This window comes from Sorex fumeus, unplaced genomic scaffold, assembly GCF_029834395.1.
Source record: "Sorex fumeus unplaced genomic scaffold, SorFum_2.1 ptg000077l, whole genome shotgun sequence".
Lineage (NCBI taxonomy): Eukaryota > Metazoa > Chordata > Mammalia > Eulipotyphla > Soricidae > Sorex > Sorex fumeus.
In genome coordinates, this window is record NW_026606134.1 from 1,900,235 (window position 1) to 1,916,458 (window position 16,224).

At 42.6% G+C, this 16,224-nt stretch overlaps 1 protein-coding gene across 1 annotated transcript in view; it reads left to right on the forward strand.

Moving 5' to 3' along the window:
• Nucleotides 1-16,224, forward strand: part of NCAPG (non-SMC condensin I complex subunit G) — a 46,556-nt gene that overhangs the window by 23,337 nt on the left and 6,995 nt on the right. Inside the window, exons 12-14 of the mRNA XM_056130342.1 lie at nt 1,311-1,421; nt 6,503-6,622; nt 8,608-8,835. Coding sequence (XP_055986317.1) covers nt 1,311-1,421; nt 6,503-6,622; nt 8,608-8,835 — 459 coding nt within the window. The remainder of the gene's footprint in view (nt 1-1,310; nt 1,422-6,502; nt 6,623-8,607; nt 8,836-16,224) is intronic.

The window sequence follows — 16,224 nt, forward strand, 5'->3', positions numbered from 1 at the left end:
AATAGCTTGTAGATGACAGACTACAGGCAGATCAGGTGATAGTTGCCAATGTCATGGATGTCTCCCTTCTTGAACAGTAGTACAGTCCTCCTGGTTTTCCATTTTGATGGAACCTTGCATTCAGACAGGTAGCGTGTGAAGAGCCGAGCCAGTGTATTGATGAGTATTGACGGCAGGTTCTTCAGGTGTTCGTGTCTGACCTTGTCTGGGCCGGTTGCTGTTTGCTTCTTTATCAACGAAATGGCATGTCGGATTTCAAAAGGTAGAACGTTGGGAACGACATATCCATCCTGTGCAATTTGGTATGTGGACAGGTGGAAGTGGCTATCGAAGAGATCTGAGTAGAAGTCACGCGTAATCTTCCCCATTGCCCTTCTGGAAGTTGTGATAGATCCATCAGGACGTCGGTTGGCAGTCATCTTGGTCTTGTAGTTGGCGAAGGACAGGCGGGTGTTGTGAATGCTTTTCCCGGCTTCTGCCACATCAGCCAGCACTGCTGCTCTTCTTTCTCTGAGGTCTTCCTTGATTGATTCTCTGCACTGTTTTGTGAGCTCGGAATTCGCTTTGCGGTTGCCTGAGACTCGCGCCAAGCCACGTTGGAGAATGAGCTCAAGAGTTTTTGAATCAGGCATCTTTTTGTGGCTATTTCTCGGCATTCCTTGCACAATCATGGAGGTGCTGAACCAGTCGATCATATTCTTCGTCAATGTTGTCAGCAATGGAATCTTCCCATTTTGCCGCAATAGTGCCAACAAGCTCCCAGTTGGTGGTGGTTCTAGGAGTTCTCTCCTAAACTTTGCAACCCTTTCTCCCTGCTCCGTGAAGTACAGTTTTGCACAAAGGAGATGGTGGTCCGATCTCGTTTGGAATTTTGGGACAACAGCGACATTGGTCAGGCAAAACCGTCGATTGAATATGATGAATTTTGTTGTGGAACCGTCCACTGGGAGACTCCCATGTCCAACGTTTATAATTATGTATAATAAATATGTTAAAATGTTATGCATTTAATATATATGGATGAATAGAACACATTTATAAATATATATGCTATCTATGAGTAAGGTCATCTGATTCTTGATTTTCTGCTTCTAAAATATGTGTTTTAGTATGAGACCTCCAATTTCTTACTCCTTGTAGCAAATAGACATCATCTTATAGTTGAGTAGTATTCTATCATTTTTATATACTACAACTCTATCTACTCATCTGTCGTTGGACTTCCATGGATTATTTCCATGTCTTGGGTATAGTAAACTGCTGCAGTGTACGTAGGTGTGTAATACTGAATATTTTGTGTTTGATTTTAGAATGATGCTGAAACACTACAGAAGTGCCTTATTTTGTGCTATGAACTCTTAAAGAAGATGTCTGCTTCAACAGGCATTGGTGCAACCATGAATGGCCTCATTGAATCTTTGGTATGCTGGTGACTTTGGAGCATTTATTTTTGCTCACTCCTTACTCCTTTGACTATGTTCTGTTCTGTAGGATTCAAAAGCATAAAAAGAAAATAATTTTTACATTTGCTAAATAAATGGCTAAAAAATATGTGTATGTAATACACATATAATGACTACATAGTATTGTGCGGACTAAATTAAGATAATGTACTTAAAAGGTAAAAGACTTGTTGGATATGATACTATGATTCCTTTAGAAAATTTTAAGATAATAAGCTGGGAAAAGATGGATTATTTTTAAGATGAATGTTTAGGTAATACAATTACAATAGTGTTTATGGGATTGTTATTGAAAACTTGCCCCTTTACCATCACCTAAGTGCTCAAAATCCTCCACCACTATCCTTTTGTCACTTCTAGCCTGCCTGAAAACATTTTTATTATGAGAATATTAAGAGAAAATACTAACGCACATCTGCTTTGTTTAATATAATAACACTAGTGCAGGTACCACCAGTGGCTCAACCTTGAATATGGGCTTAAAAAAAAAATACAGGCCAAATCAACGTGTTAAGGAATGTCCAGTAACCCTTCACATGCAGACACAATTGTACTGACCACAGGGGCATAAATATTGCAGAACTCTAGAGCAGTATTGTCTCATCCACAAGCCATATGTAATTTTGATATTGTGGTAGCTATGTTAAAAAATTTAAACGGAATTAATATAATTTTATTTTATTTTATTTAATAATTGATTGAATCACTGTGATTTACTCACAAATTTTTTAAATTTTATTTTCCTTTTTTTTATAATTTTTATTAGTGAAACACCATGAGGTACAGTTGTAGACTTACAAATTTTTGACTCAGAAAATTTTTAAGATTGATGTCCAAGGCTACAATGTTTGAGTACCAATTCTTCACTAGTGCCCACTTCCCTCCACTAGTGTTTCAGTTTCCTTCCTGTCCTCAGCCTACCTCTCTGGCAAGCACTTTTATTTTCCTTTTTTCCTTTTAGCACTGTGGTTTACAATACTGTTACTGAAAGTGTATCCTGCATTTCACTTTACCTCATTTCAGAATCCAGTCCTTCTCTAGAGTGGCCAGTTAGCTCTCTCATATCCCCCCACCCCACACAGTGCCAAACTTCCTACAAGGACCCATTTTCCTGTCCTTCATTTTTATTATCTTTGGGCATTAATTACGCCTTGTATTATGTTTCTTTATATCTTGCAGTTGAGCAAGATATTCTGTGTCTGTCTTTCTCCCTTTGACTCATTTTACTCAGCATGATACTTTATAGATCCATCCATTTAATAGCAAATTTCAAGATTTCATCTTGCTTAATGGCTGTGTAGTATTCCGTTGTATATGCACCATTGCTTCTTTATCCAGTCATCAGTTCTTGGGCACATGGTTTGCTTCCAGATTTTGGCTATTGTGAATAGTGTTGCAATAAACATAGGAGTGCAGATGTCTTTTCTACATTGTTTTTTTTGGGCCCATGGGATATATTTCCAGGAGTGCAATTGCTGGGTCCTATGGAAACTCAATTCCTAGTTCTTTGAGGAATGTCTTCCATAAAGGCTGTGTCAGTTGAAGTTCCCACTAGCTGTGTATGTGGGTCCCTTTTTTCCTGCATCCATGTAAACACTGCTTCTATTCTTTTTTGATAAGTGCTAGTCTCTGGTGTAAAGTTATATCTCATTGTTGTTTTGTTTTGCATTTCCTGTATTCTTGTTTTTTAAAAATTCAATTTTGTTATCCCCTTCACTTTATGTCAACACTATGATTTACAAAGTCGCTCATGATGATTTGTTATAGACATTCAATATGCCAACAGCAGTCCCACTACCACTGCACCTTCCCACCACCATTATCTCCAATTTTCCCAATCACCACTTACGCCCAGCCCTCATAGCAGGCTTCAATAATTTATACTACTTGTTACAAATAATTTGTTTAAAGAATGATCAAAAATGTTTCCTCAGAAGAAAGTTAGTGAAGATTGTTGTATCTCACTATGGAACCTTTAAGCCCTTATATTAGAGATTACTAAAATGTTGCTTCAGGTTAAGCCTTCTGTGTTTATGTTTTTTAATTGAGATTTGTTGCCTTCTACATTACATCCCATCCAATCTAGTGTGCTACTCCTGGTTTATCAGTGTTGTAGAGTTTGAGATGTTGCTCCAGGATATCCAAAAGTGTTTTTTCCTTTTGGGTCACACCCGGCAATGCACAGGGCCTACTCCTGGCTCATGCACTCAGGAATTACTCCTGGCGGCGCTCAGGGGACCATATGGGATGCTGGGGATTGAACCCAGGTCGGCCACATGCAAGGCTCTCCCCGCTGTGCTATTGCTCCAACCCCGATATCCAAAAGTTTTAAGGGGGTGATACAGCTGGAACTAAAATTTTAACTGGGTGGCGGCTTTGGGGCATGTGCATGACTGCCAGGGCTTCCAGAAGTACAGGGAGATGTGGGGAGGTAGTCCATTCCTGACTCCTTGAGAGTCCAGAGATTTCAGTCACAAGCCTGTATATCCGAGTTTTTCAACAGATGAATTTCTGCATCAGGCTTGTCTGAGCGGTGGAGCCGGGCCAGGAGCATTGTGGCGATTATGAAGTGTGGGAAGTTTTCAGGTGCCAGGGCTCTGGGCATACACTGGGCTCACAGCCCCCCGTCCTGGGTGCCTGGATGACTCAGCCTTGTGCAGGGTCCAAGAAGAAATTCTGCATCTTGTTGATCTCTTTTGAGATTTATTTATGAGTCTCTGCATCATGGCTGTTGAATGAGCTTACTTGGTGCAGAAAGTGGTTCCATTGTAATTCATTTTAATCTGTTTAACCCAATATGCCCCAAATTTTTAACCAGTAATTCATTACTCATTGGTCTTAGATTCCATCTTTTATGGGAAGTACTATAGTATAAGATAGATCAATCTGGACTATTTTCATTTCAAATGTTCAGTGATTACATGTAGTTGGTGGCTACCATATTATTGTGTCTTTTGGGTATTTTAATGGTCCCAGTCCTCCAAAGCAAGTTGTGAATGTATCCAAGCTCTTTCAGTTTTCTTCCAAAATTGTTTTTTCTTGGAATTAGTGAAAATCAACTGGTTAATGTAATCTAAAACCTAGTTCTTGGGGCCTGAGAGATATTACAGGGATTAAGGTGTTTGTCTTGAATGCACCAACCATGGCTTGGTGCCCAGCACTAGATATGAACCTGAGCACTATCAGGAATGATCCTTCAATATAGTCCTAGGAATAAGTCCTGAGCACTTCTAGGTGTGGTCCAAAAATCAGGGAGAAAAAACTAGTCTAGTCCTTGAATCATCAAAAGTTTCTACATATAGCAAAAGAGACCTATTTTGTTGACAATCTGGAACCGCCGACTAAACTATTTTCTAAACCACTAAAATTCAGTTTTATGGTAAGTTGGAAAGAGATTTTTAATAGATAATCTATTTATATACTTTATATTTGATCCTGTTGTAAGAGAATGGTAAATTATGATGTAATTATACAATTGTGTTAAATTTGAAGTATATATGTGTGTGTGTATGCATGTATATATATATATAGACAAAGATTGCCAGTGATTTTAACTATAAAAGGTAGTTTTTATCTAAAGATTGAGGTTATTGAGGAATTCAAATGAGTATTTGGATACAAGTATTAGAATATTTTTATGAAATTATGCTTGAGTAAAAATATTGAACAAATAATTTGGTGAACAAATATGGGATGCTAAGTGCCAGGAATAGATCGTAAAAATATATAAGTCCATAGGTCACCTTTAGGTCTGGCGAAGTGAGGATGTCAAGAAAATGAAAGCAAATGCCATTGGTTCTATGAAGAAGAGCTCTATGGTCATCTGTGAACCTGTAGTAGCAGGGTTTGCTATGTCAAAGGAGACCTGATATCGGATATCTGATATCAGGGATCTGATATCGGGGTAAACATTAGGTATGTGAAAAAGGGAGGGGACAGTGGTTGAACCCTGTCGTCTCCAGTGTGGCAGCTACCAGCCATACGTGACAGCTACAGACCAACCCTGAGGCTGGAAGCTCATGTGAGAGTTAACACACATGCTTGGCATGTGCAGGGTCCTAAGCTCTGTCCACAGGGTGGGGTCCCCGGAACACCCCCAGGCATGATTGAAACAAGACGAGTCCAGGCTGAGGTGTGCTTAACTCCCACCTGGGGGTTGACAAGTCAGTACAAACAACGGAATGCTAGTTGTCTCCAATTAGAAAAGACTGACTGCATGATGCAATGATATTTTGGTTATTGGGTAAAATGAAATCTATTGAAACGGTTTCACTAATTTAGTTACTAGAAAAATTTCACTTTTTTTTTCTGGGGCTTTTGCACATTTTCACTGGGGTCCCTGGCACAGATCTCTTTCCAGTTTACAGAGGTGAGATGCTCACAGATTCTTCAGCCACTCCAGGCTTTGGCCTTGAGGGTTCCGGGGGTGGCTGGACACTTCAGGCATGGGGTAGTTGTAGGGTGTGACTGGTTGATCATGGCAGCGTACTTGGTGGTAGGGCTGGGGAGGCCCGCTCTGGCGAAGGACACTGCCAGCACCGGCTTCTGGCCCATGCGTCCCCGAGGAAGGTGGAGCCCACGGCCTTCTTGGTGGCCACTGCTAGAAAATTGTCGGTGATCTATGTGGGTTGCCTGTGCTTTGAGCATTGAGGCAAGGTGTTGGAATAGAGCAGTGAACAGTGAGGGGGAGCGTGCGTTAGGAGCAGGCTGGGAAGGCTGTGCACTGAGGGTGTGCAGGGCGTGTGAAGGGTGCTAGCTTGCGTCTGTGAGCACTGGAAGCCTTCGGTCCGTTTCACTAGGCAGTCAAGTGTCTTGTGATTAGACCATGGGTCATGCTCTGCCTCTGTTCTACTGTCTCACTCAGCAGCCTGGTCTTCAGGCTTTTTTTTTTCCCCCAAATTGAAAATTGGCTTTTTGAGTAACTAGAAAATATGGAAATGAAGTAGATTTGCAAGTCACATAGACATGTTCACTTGACCTTATTTTTAAATATATTAATTGTCCTGCTCAAAATTATTTTAACTTCTAATTCATTTTAGATTCTTCCTGGGATAACAAATATTCATCCTGTCGTAAGAAATTTGGCTGTTTTATGTTTGGGATGCTGTGGACTACAGAACCAGGATTTTGCAAGTAAACACTTTGTATTACTATTACAGGTAGGTTTTACTTTATTTTATTTTTTAATTTTATTATTTTATTTTACTTTGTTTTTAACTTAAATAGACAAAAGATGAAATGTCAGTTATTTAAGTTACTTTACTATTTTCATTTTGAGGGGCCACACCTAGCTGTTTCAGTAGCTTCCTCCTGGCTCTGCTCATTGATAACCATGGGTCAGCAAACAGGGCTAGAAGGAACTTTCCTCACAGTACTCTGAGGTCAGACATGCAGCAAAGATGTTCACTTTCTTCACTACTATTCAAAAAAGCTTTCTATGAGACCATTACGTATTTCTTGCAGAGCTGATTTGGATTGGACAAATGTGTTAGATGATTCTTGTCTGGGAATATTTATATTCTTCCCTCAAATCTGAGGGAAAGTTCTCACCACAGGATCTAAACAAGGAAAAGAAATCAAAGGCATCGAAATAGGAAAATAAGTTCAACTGTCACTTATTTGCAGGTGACTTGATGTTCATAGGAGACCCTAAGAAGTAGAAACAAACCAATCATGTCAATCAGTGCATAAAAATTGCATTTCTAAATGGTGACCTAGAAGAGAAAGAATTAGAAAAGACAATCCCATATAAAAAAATGTTTTAGAACCTCAAATAACCTAGGAGTCAACTTAATAAAGACTTTGAGAAACGTTGTCATTAAAAGTTATATGTCACAGGGTTGGGATTATAGCACAGTGGGGAGAGTGTTTGCCTTGTACACAGCCAACCTGGGTTTGTTCCCCAGCATCCTGATCCCCCAAACACCACCAGGAATGACTCCTGAGCACAGATCCAGGAGTGACCCCTGAGCATTGCGGGGTGTGGCCCAGAAGCTTAAAAAAAAAAAGAAAGAAAATCATATGTCACGTTTGAAAGCAATGGGAGAAAATACCAGGAAATAATATTCTATGTGTACAAATTGGAGGAATTAATAAATCAAAGTGACCACACTACCCTAAAGCATTTTATCACTATCACAACCATCATCAACCGTTATTCATCGATTCGCTCAAGCGGGCGCCAGTAATGTCTCCATTCGTCCTAGCCCTGAGATTTTAGCAGCCTCTCTTTACTCATCCTTCCCAGTGGTGCCTCATTGGAAGCTCTTTTAGGATCAGGGGACTGAGACCCATTATTGTTACTGTATTTGGCATATCAAATATGCCACAGGGAGCTTGCCAGACTTTGTATAGTAGCATTGTATAGAAACAACGTAATTCGCATCAAAATTTTGATGAAATTCCTCAAGGACTTACATAAACGAATCAAATTTATATGGAATCATAATCCCCCCAAATTTCTAAAGGTATTCTGAGGGAAAATATGGGGTGGGAGGTATTGGATTTTCTGACTTTAAAATGTGCTGTGGCATTCAGTGATCAAAACAATATGGAACTGGAGTAAAAGAAAAGTTTATGATTGAACAGGACAATTTTTTTTAAAGGAATAAATAATACAGTTTAGTTTCCTATAGTTCTGGGGACATTTTTACTTTGGGGCCAGCCTGTTGTTCAGGGTCCTCAGGGGATCATAAACAGAACTGGGGTTGGCCATGTGCAGGACACTTAATGGGCTGTACACTTAAAGCTCAGGCTTTTTTTTTTTAACTCGGGAAATTTTTCTTTAAATGTTATGCTACAATTAAGTAAAAGTAATAACTTTAAAATGGGTGCTTTAATTATATTTCTGGAAAGTGTTTTATGTAGACTTGACAGTTGTTGACAATAGACAAAAAAATAGTGATTTTTTTTTTGTTTGTTTTTTTGTTTTTGGGCCATACTTGCCAGTACATAGGGTTTACTCTTGGCTCTGTGTTCAGAAATCACTCCTAGTGGTGCTTGGGGGATCATATGGGATGCCAGGGATCGAACCCTGGTCAGATGTGCACGGCAAATGCCCTAACTGCTGTACTATTGCTTTGTCCCCTAAAAAATTAACAATTTCATGTAACAAACAATTGAAAGTTTTGTTTGTTGGTTTTAGGTTTTGCAAATTGACGATGTGGCAGTGAAAATAAGTGCTTTAAAGGCAGTCTTTGACCAATTGATGACATATGGAATTGAACCGTTTAAAACTAAAAAAGTCAATACCCTTCAAAGTGAAGGTGAAGAAGTGAACAGTGACGAAGTAAAAGAATCAGAAGAAACCGAAGAAGAGAGTCTAACAGCCAAGAATGTGCTGAAGCTCCTTTGCGATTTCTTAGACAGTGAGGTAAGAAATTGCCTTTCATGAAATGTCATTTTCAGATTATATATGCTTATGCTTTTTATACTATCTACTTTAGTACTAAAGTTTAAGCTTGACCTTTTAAATATTTGCTTTTGAGTATCATAATTAAACTTTCACTTATGTGACTTTTTTCTTACCGAATTGCATATGAAGACAGCATAAAGAAATTAAAGGGGCTTAGCTGATGTTGCTGTTATTCTTCCATCGTTCTTGTTTTATGGATGTTCTTTCCCCAAAGGCGTTGCGAAGTAAAGAATAACTTTACGGTGGGTTGGCAAAACCCACTCATCTCATTCTTTTCATCTCATTCTTTTAAGGTGCCGTGGAACTACATATTTTGGAGGGAGGGACAGGGTGTGAGATCCAGCAGTGCTTAGGGCTTAACACCTGGCTCAGTGCTCAGAATCCGTCCTGGCAGAGCTCAGGGGACCATCCTGCGTGCCAGGGATTAAGCCGGGGTTGGCCACATGCAAGATAAATGCCCTGTCTGCTGTACTAATGCTCCAACTGCTGAACTACATTTTTATAGCATGTATAATTTACTTATAAGTGAATATTTTTTTCTTATGGGCCACACCCTCCTGTACACAGAGCTTATTCCTGCCTTTGCACTCCTGGTGGGCTTGGGGGACCATATGAGGTGCTGGGGACTGAACCTGAGTCAGCCGCATGCAAGGCAAGCACCCTACTATCGCTCCAGCCATGAGTATTTTTGGGTTTTTTTTTTGTTTTGTTTTTTTGCTTTTTCAGTATTTTGTTTATAGGTGATATCATGCAGTGTTAATCTTTTCTCTGGCTATTTCATTTAACATAATACCCTCAAGGTCTATCCATATTGCACTTCATAGCATTTACTTTTTTCTCATGAAAATATGTCTGCATGTCCATCATGTAGACATATATTTTACCCTTTCCTTGGGCTATATACTCACATTAAACTGCTAGATCATGCGGCACTTCTGTTACTTCCTTGCGCAGTCTTCATGCTGATTTGCATCGTGAATTTGCTTTCTGTGTACCGACTTACATTCTCTTCTCTCTCAGGACGCAAGGGTAGCCTTTCACTGCATCCTCACTAACCTTGTCTTTGTTGAAAGCCATTCTAGTAGAAATAGCGATGGTGGTTTTGATTTGCATCTCCCTGATGATTAGTGTATTGAGTACCTTTCATATCACTTGTCGGCCATTCGTATGTCTTTGGAAACAGTTACTTCCTCTTGTGCATTTTATTGTTGTTTGGGGGCCACACCTGGTGGTGCTGGTGCTCAGAATTTGCTCTCGGCTCTATGCTCTGGGATCACTTCTGGCTGTGATTGGGGAACTCCATGGGCTGCCAGAGATGGAAACCAATAGGCCACTTGCAAGGCAAGTTCCCTGCCCACGTTGCTGCCTCTCTAGCCCCTCACAGATCTTCTTTTACCTGCTGGCAGCCGGTTTTCTCTCAGACCATTACTTGGTACATTCATTTCCCATTGAATTATTCTGGTACCGTTCTCTGGATTTATTTCTGGACTCCCAGTTCTATACTGTTGTGCTTATCTGTTTGGCCCTAGGTGCTGCTGAGGTGCTGCGATGCAGGGTCACTTTGGTGGCGCTTGGGAGTCTCCAGGGATATACCCTATGTCCTATATTAGCCATTGAGTTGGGGTCAGTGCGTGCAAGGCCTGGCCCTTCACCTTTTCACAGTCTTCGGCAGACTGTTTTTGTTTGTGTAACTTTGTGTTAAATTTTGAAATTGGGGAACTGAGTTCTTCCATTTTATTTTTCATTTTCAGTATTATTTTGACTATTTGGAGCTACCTTGTAACTCTTCCTGATTTTGAGGATTTTTCCTCTCCCTTCTTTTCTCCCTTTCCTTTGTCTTGTTTTGGGCCACACCCAGTGGTGCTCAGGGATCACTCCTGAGAGCGGGTCTCAGGGCCACATGTGGTGCCAGCTATTGAACCTGGGTTGACTGCATGCAAGGCAAGTGCCCTACCCCCTGGATTCTCTCTAGCCTGGCTTTTCCATTTTTACCAAGAATACCCAAAGTAAATTGGAATGCTGATGAAAGATTGCTTTTCATATGTGTAGGAACAGGAGTTGCTTTATATGGCTTCAGCAGTCAGGTTGTGGATTGCATGTGTGGGCTCCTGAGTCTGACCCTTAGCACCTCATGCTCCACAGAATTCTGCTGGTGTAGCCCATCAAGTCCCAAACTTCAGAGCTTTCCTTTTTCGCCAGTAGGTGGGGCTGTGGCCTTATTCTTAGGTCCATAAGGGCAGGCTCATGGAGCAGCTGCCACTGTGTCTGTGGGGAGGACAGGGAGGGAGCGGCCAAAGGGGGTCAGCTGCCGTCCTGGACAGTTTTGAAGTCTGGGTGTCGTGCTCCTCCGTTACTTGGTCTCTGGCTGCCTAAATGTGTGCCTTGGCTGTCCACCTACCTTCATCGTATGTACAGGCCCCTGTGGTGGTGGCAGGAGCGGGGCCTGCAGTGGGAGGGCTTTCTCTCTTGCCCCTCTCACTGGACCCTCTCTTGTCTTTCTGCCCCACACCCCCATTGTTGTCAGGGTCAGACCCCAGTGATGGGGTGTGGGCGTGGTTGGTCCTCCGGGCTCTGGCTTGGAGTCCCTCTTGGCAGTGCTGACCTGATCTGACCAAGGCTGCCGGTGCTCAGCCCTTTGAGCCCTCCCTCTGGCTTAGAACTTAATTTGGGGACCACCTGGACCCCTGTCCCCCTACTGTCACTGCATTTCCCTCTCCCAAATCCTGGTTGGCCGACAGCTCTGCTGTGTTTGTACCCTCTCCCGCTTAGGGAGCCCCCACAACACCCACTTTCCAACATCCTTGAATCTCTCCACTGTCCTGGGAGTGATTAGCAGAGCAGTCTTTAATCTTTGCTTCTCTGTAGTTGAATTATTAGTTATCAGTTTATTCATTTATTTTGGTCTGGGGCCACAATCAGCAGTGCTCAGGGCTTACTTTTGAGTCTGAGCTCAGGATAACTCCTGTTGGTCAGCCATATGGGGTGCCAGAGATCAAACCCGGGTCACCTGCATGCAAGGCAAGCACCCTACCTGCTGTAGTAGCTGTCTGGCCCCATACTGGAATAAGTTTAACTGGAGAATTACCTTAACTTGACATGCTGAACTCAGTCATCCCTTAACAGTGACTCAATACATTTCTGTGCCCGAATGAAAGAAAGAAGCCTATTCTTATTAATATGTATATATATATGATAAATATTTAAAATCATTTATTTTTATAAAGTTGTTCGTGATGATTTGTTACATTAAATATTCCAACTCCAATCCCATCTCCATTACACCTTCCCACCACAATTATTCCCAATTTTCCAGACCACTACTCAAGCTTGCCCCAGTAGCAGGCCCTAAATGATTTATTTTATATTGCTTGTTATGAATAATTAGCTAAAAATGATCAAAAAAGTTTTCCTTAGAAGAAAATGTGTGAAAATTGTTGTTTCTCTCTGGAGCCTTAAGCCCTTGTATAAGAGATGACTAACATGTTGTTACCAGTTGAGCCTTGTGTGTTATTTTCTTAATCGAGCTTGGTTTCCTTCTGCTTTACATGCCATCCAATGTGGTGTGCTACTCCTTGTATAACAGTGGTGTGGTCTAGGAGATGTCACTCCAGGAATTCTGAAAATTCGAATGGGGTGATGCAGCTGGATTTAAATTTTTAATTGCATGGTGTCTTTGGGGTCCTGAGGCCTCTCTTGTTTGCTGATCTCTATCGAGATTTATTTATGAGTCTCTGGGTCATGGCTGGCTAGTGAGCTTCTTTGGCGCCAGCCAGAGGCAGTTTGTGGATGTGACTGCCAGGCTCCCAGAAAAACGGGGATGGAGGGAAGTAGCCCATCTCCCATTCCTGTGAGAGTTTGGAGATTTTGGCAACAAAACCCGCATACCCGAGTTTTTCAACAGATTCCTTCCTGGATGAAGCTTGTCCCCAGCCTGTGGAGTCTGGCCGAGAGTAAAAAAAAAAGGTAAAGGCCCTCCCGTTGTTCATCAATTTGCTCGAGCGGGCCCAGTAACGTCTCTATTGGAGACTTTGTTGTTACTGTGTCTGGCATATCGAATACGTCACGGGGAGCTTGCCAGGCTCTGCCGTGCGGGCGAGATACTCTCAGTAGCTTGCCAGGCTCTCTGAGAGGGGCGGAGGAATCGAACTCGGGTCGGCCATGTTGGCTGTGTGCAAGGCAAACGCCCTACCACTGTGCTATCGCTCCAGCCCCGTATGGCAGCAAGTGGAGTGTGGAGGTTTTTGGTTGCTGGGACTCTGTTTGGGCTGCTGGTGCGCTCACCCATGCCTTTCCGGGGTGCCCTGGATGAGACTCAGCTTGGTACAGGGTCCAGAAACATCTCTCCAGTTACATTTTTAAGTGTCAATGTGTTAAATTCCCTAATCCAAAAGGCAGAAAAATAGGATGGATTGATGAAAACTAGGTCACAGTCTGTCATATTTATAAGAAACTCACTTTTGATCCAAGGACATAATTTAGTAACCAAAAGAGTAGTTGTCTGTCCTAGCAGAGAGACATGTTGAGTTATTAGCGTAGATAACCTGTTTCTGTTCGGGCATTGTGCAGTGGTGTTGCTTATGCTGCATATGTAAGGGAACTATTGCATAGAAAAGCTGTTAGACATGACATGGATGAAATTTGTTTGGGACCTTTTTTTTAAATGTCAATAGTATGTTAATTTTTAGGACAGTAGAGAGAAGGGCCAGGAGGATGGCTCTGCCGTTTGGAAGGCTGCCTCATGTGCTGGGGGAGAAGGCAGTTGGGATGGGGAAGGGACCACTAAGTCAATGATGGTTGGAGGCATCGCTCAGGTTGGAAGGTGTGTGCTAAGTAGACTAAGGACCAAACATGATGACCTCTGAGTATCTGTACTGCAAACCGTGATGCCCCCAAGTACAGAGAGAGTAAGAAGGAAAGTGCTTTCCACAGAGGCAGGGGGTAGGATGGGGTGGGGGTGGCAGGAGGGATACTGGGGACACTGGTGGTGGAAAATGCACACTGGTGGAGGGATGGGTGTTGGATCATTGTTAATACTGAAACTCAATCACGAAAGCTCTGTAACTATAGCACACGGTGATTCAATTAACAAATTAAAATTAATAAAAAGTATGCTAATTTTTATATGTTAATTTTTAACTAAAGTAGATTCTGTTACTTGGATTTGATTTTTTAATTTTTCTTCTGGGCCCGCATCCCATGATGCCGAGGAGTTTACTCCTGGTTTTGCACTAAGGGATTACCCCTGGCATGCTTGGAGGACCACATGGGATGTCGGGGATCAAGCCCAGGTTGGCTCTGTGCTAGGCAAATGCCCGACCTGCTTCACTATCGCTCTAAGCCCAGACTTAATTTTTTAATGACCACAAAAACCAAAACTTTGGCCATCAGTAACAGTCGTTTACTAGCTTAAAAAAAAAAATTGCTCTTCGGTCCCCGCCGAAGTTCCCGCCATTCCACATTCAAAGGATCGCTCTGCATTGTGTGGCAGGTCGACAGGCTCTGAGGGAGGGTGGCTGCGCGGCCTAGGGACTTCTGGGGGGCTGTGCTCTGCTTGTGGGGCTTTGAAAGGTTTTCACTCTCTCTGGCTCGTCTCACTCTGGAAACGCGGCTGCTGATGGCCGGTTCGAGGGCCGGTTGGAGGGCTGGTTCTTTGGTTCAGTCATGACTTTGGGTCGAGGGCCGGTTATGTGCCAGTCACTGGAGTTCCGGAGCGGAAGTGCTGAGTTCACGAAGTCTGTCCCCACGGCTGTGTTGGTGTGTGCAAAGCACGTGCCCATGCGGGCCTCCACAGTTGTTTATCTTAGTACTTTGTTTTTTTTCTGGGGCTGGGAAATTTTTGGGAAATACTTTATTCATTTATCCACTGTTTTCACCTATCCCCTCGTTTATTTATTCATATTTAATTTTTTAATCACGATCACGATCATCCTGTTGTTCGTCGATTGCCTCGAGCAGGCACCGGTAACATCTCCTTTGTTCTAGCCCTGAAATTTTATAGTGCCATATTCAAGGCTCTTTCAGGGTTAGGAAAATGAGACCCATCATTGTTACTGGTGTTTGGCATATTGGGTACGCCACGGGGAGTTTGCCAGACTCTGCCATGCGGGCAGACTGCACTTGGTAGCCTGCCAGGTTGTTGAAAGCAGGAATGAGATAATAAGGTGTCCTGCTTCCAGGAGCTGGGTTTTATAGTCTCTGGGTCTTGGCCGTTGATAGGATTACACGGCGCTGGGGGTGGGGGGGGTGGGGGGGGTGTGACCCCTGCCTTTAATTTTTTAATAGCATTGTTTATTTTTTTGCTTTTTTGGGTCACACCCAGTGATGTTCAGGGGTTATTCCTGACTCTGCACTGAGGAATTACTCATGGCGATGCTTGGGGGACCATATGGGATGCTGGGGATCGAACCCAGGTCGGCTGCGTGCAAGGCAAACGCCCTACCCACTGTGCTGCTGCTCCGGCCCAGTCCCCCGCGTTTAGACTTACTTTTTATTCCTAGAATGACAAGCTGTTGCTTTTCTAGGTTTTTCATTAACACTCTCAAAAACTTATATTGGCTCCCTCTTCTGCGTCACTCTGTTGGAATTTCTGTACCTAATTGGCTTGGTCCATGCAGTCTGGTTGTAAGTAATATGTAGTCAGTGACTTGTGTCCAGTGTTTACCTGTGGCTAGCACTCCTCAGAGCCTTGCATGTGTTTTTCCATCTCTGATTCCTGTATAAGGATCTTCATTCTCCCCCACTCCCTCTCTTCTTAAATAAGAAAGTGAGGCACAAAGAAGCTAGGTGTAATATATGTTGCAGGTATGTACAGAGGCTTGATATAACTCAGACTCAGGAGCCACTGTTTTCACCTGTCTTTTTTTTTGTTGTTGTTAACTTCTGTCTGTTGGAAGACCACTGTATCCTTGGTCCATTTTCTTTTCTGGTTTTTTTGGTTATGCACTAGGAATTCTTTTTCACTCATCTACCTTAGGAGCAATAGCACAGCGTGTAGGGCGTTTGCCTTGCACGCGGCTGACCTGGGTTTGATTCCTCCGTCCCTCTCGGAGAGCCCGGCAAGCTACCAAAAGTATCCCGCCCGCACGGCAGAGCCTGGCAAGCTCCCCGTGGTGTATTCGGTATGCCAAAAACAGTAACAAGTTTCACAGTGGAGATGTTACTGGTACCCGCTCGAGCAAATCGATGAACAACGGGAGGACAGTGGTACAGTGATGCACCTTTTATTTATATTTACCTTTTATTCATTATACTTGTGTACTGTCATTTTCACTTTTGGAGCTTTCACTTATAGACACATTCATCTCATGGTAAGGTCTATTACTGAGCGTTTTCTGTGACAGCCTGTGT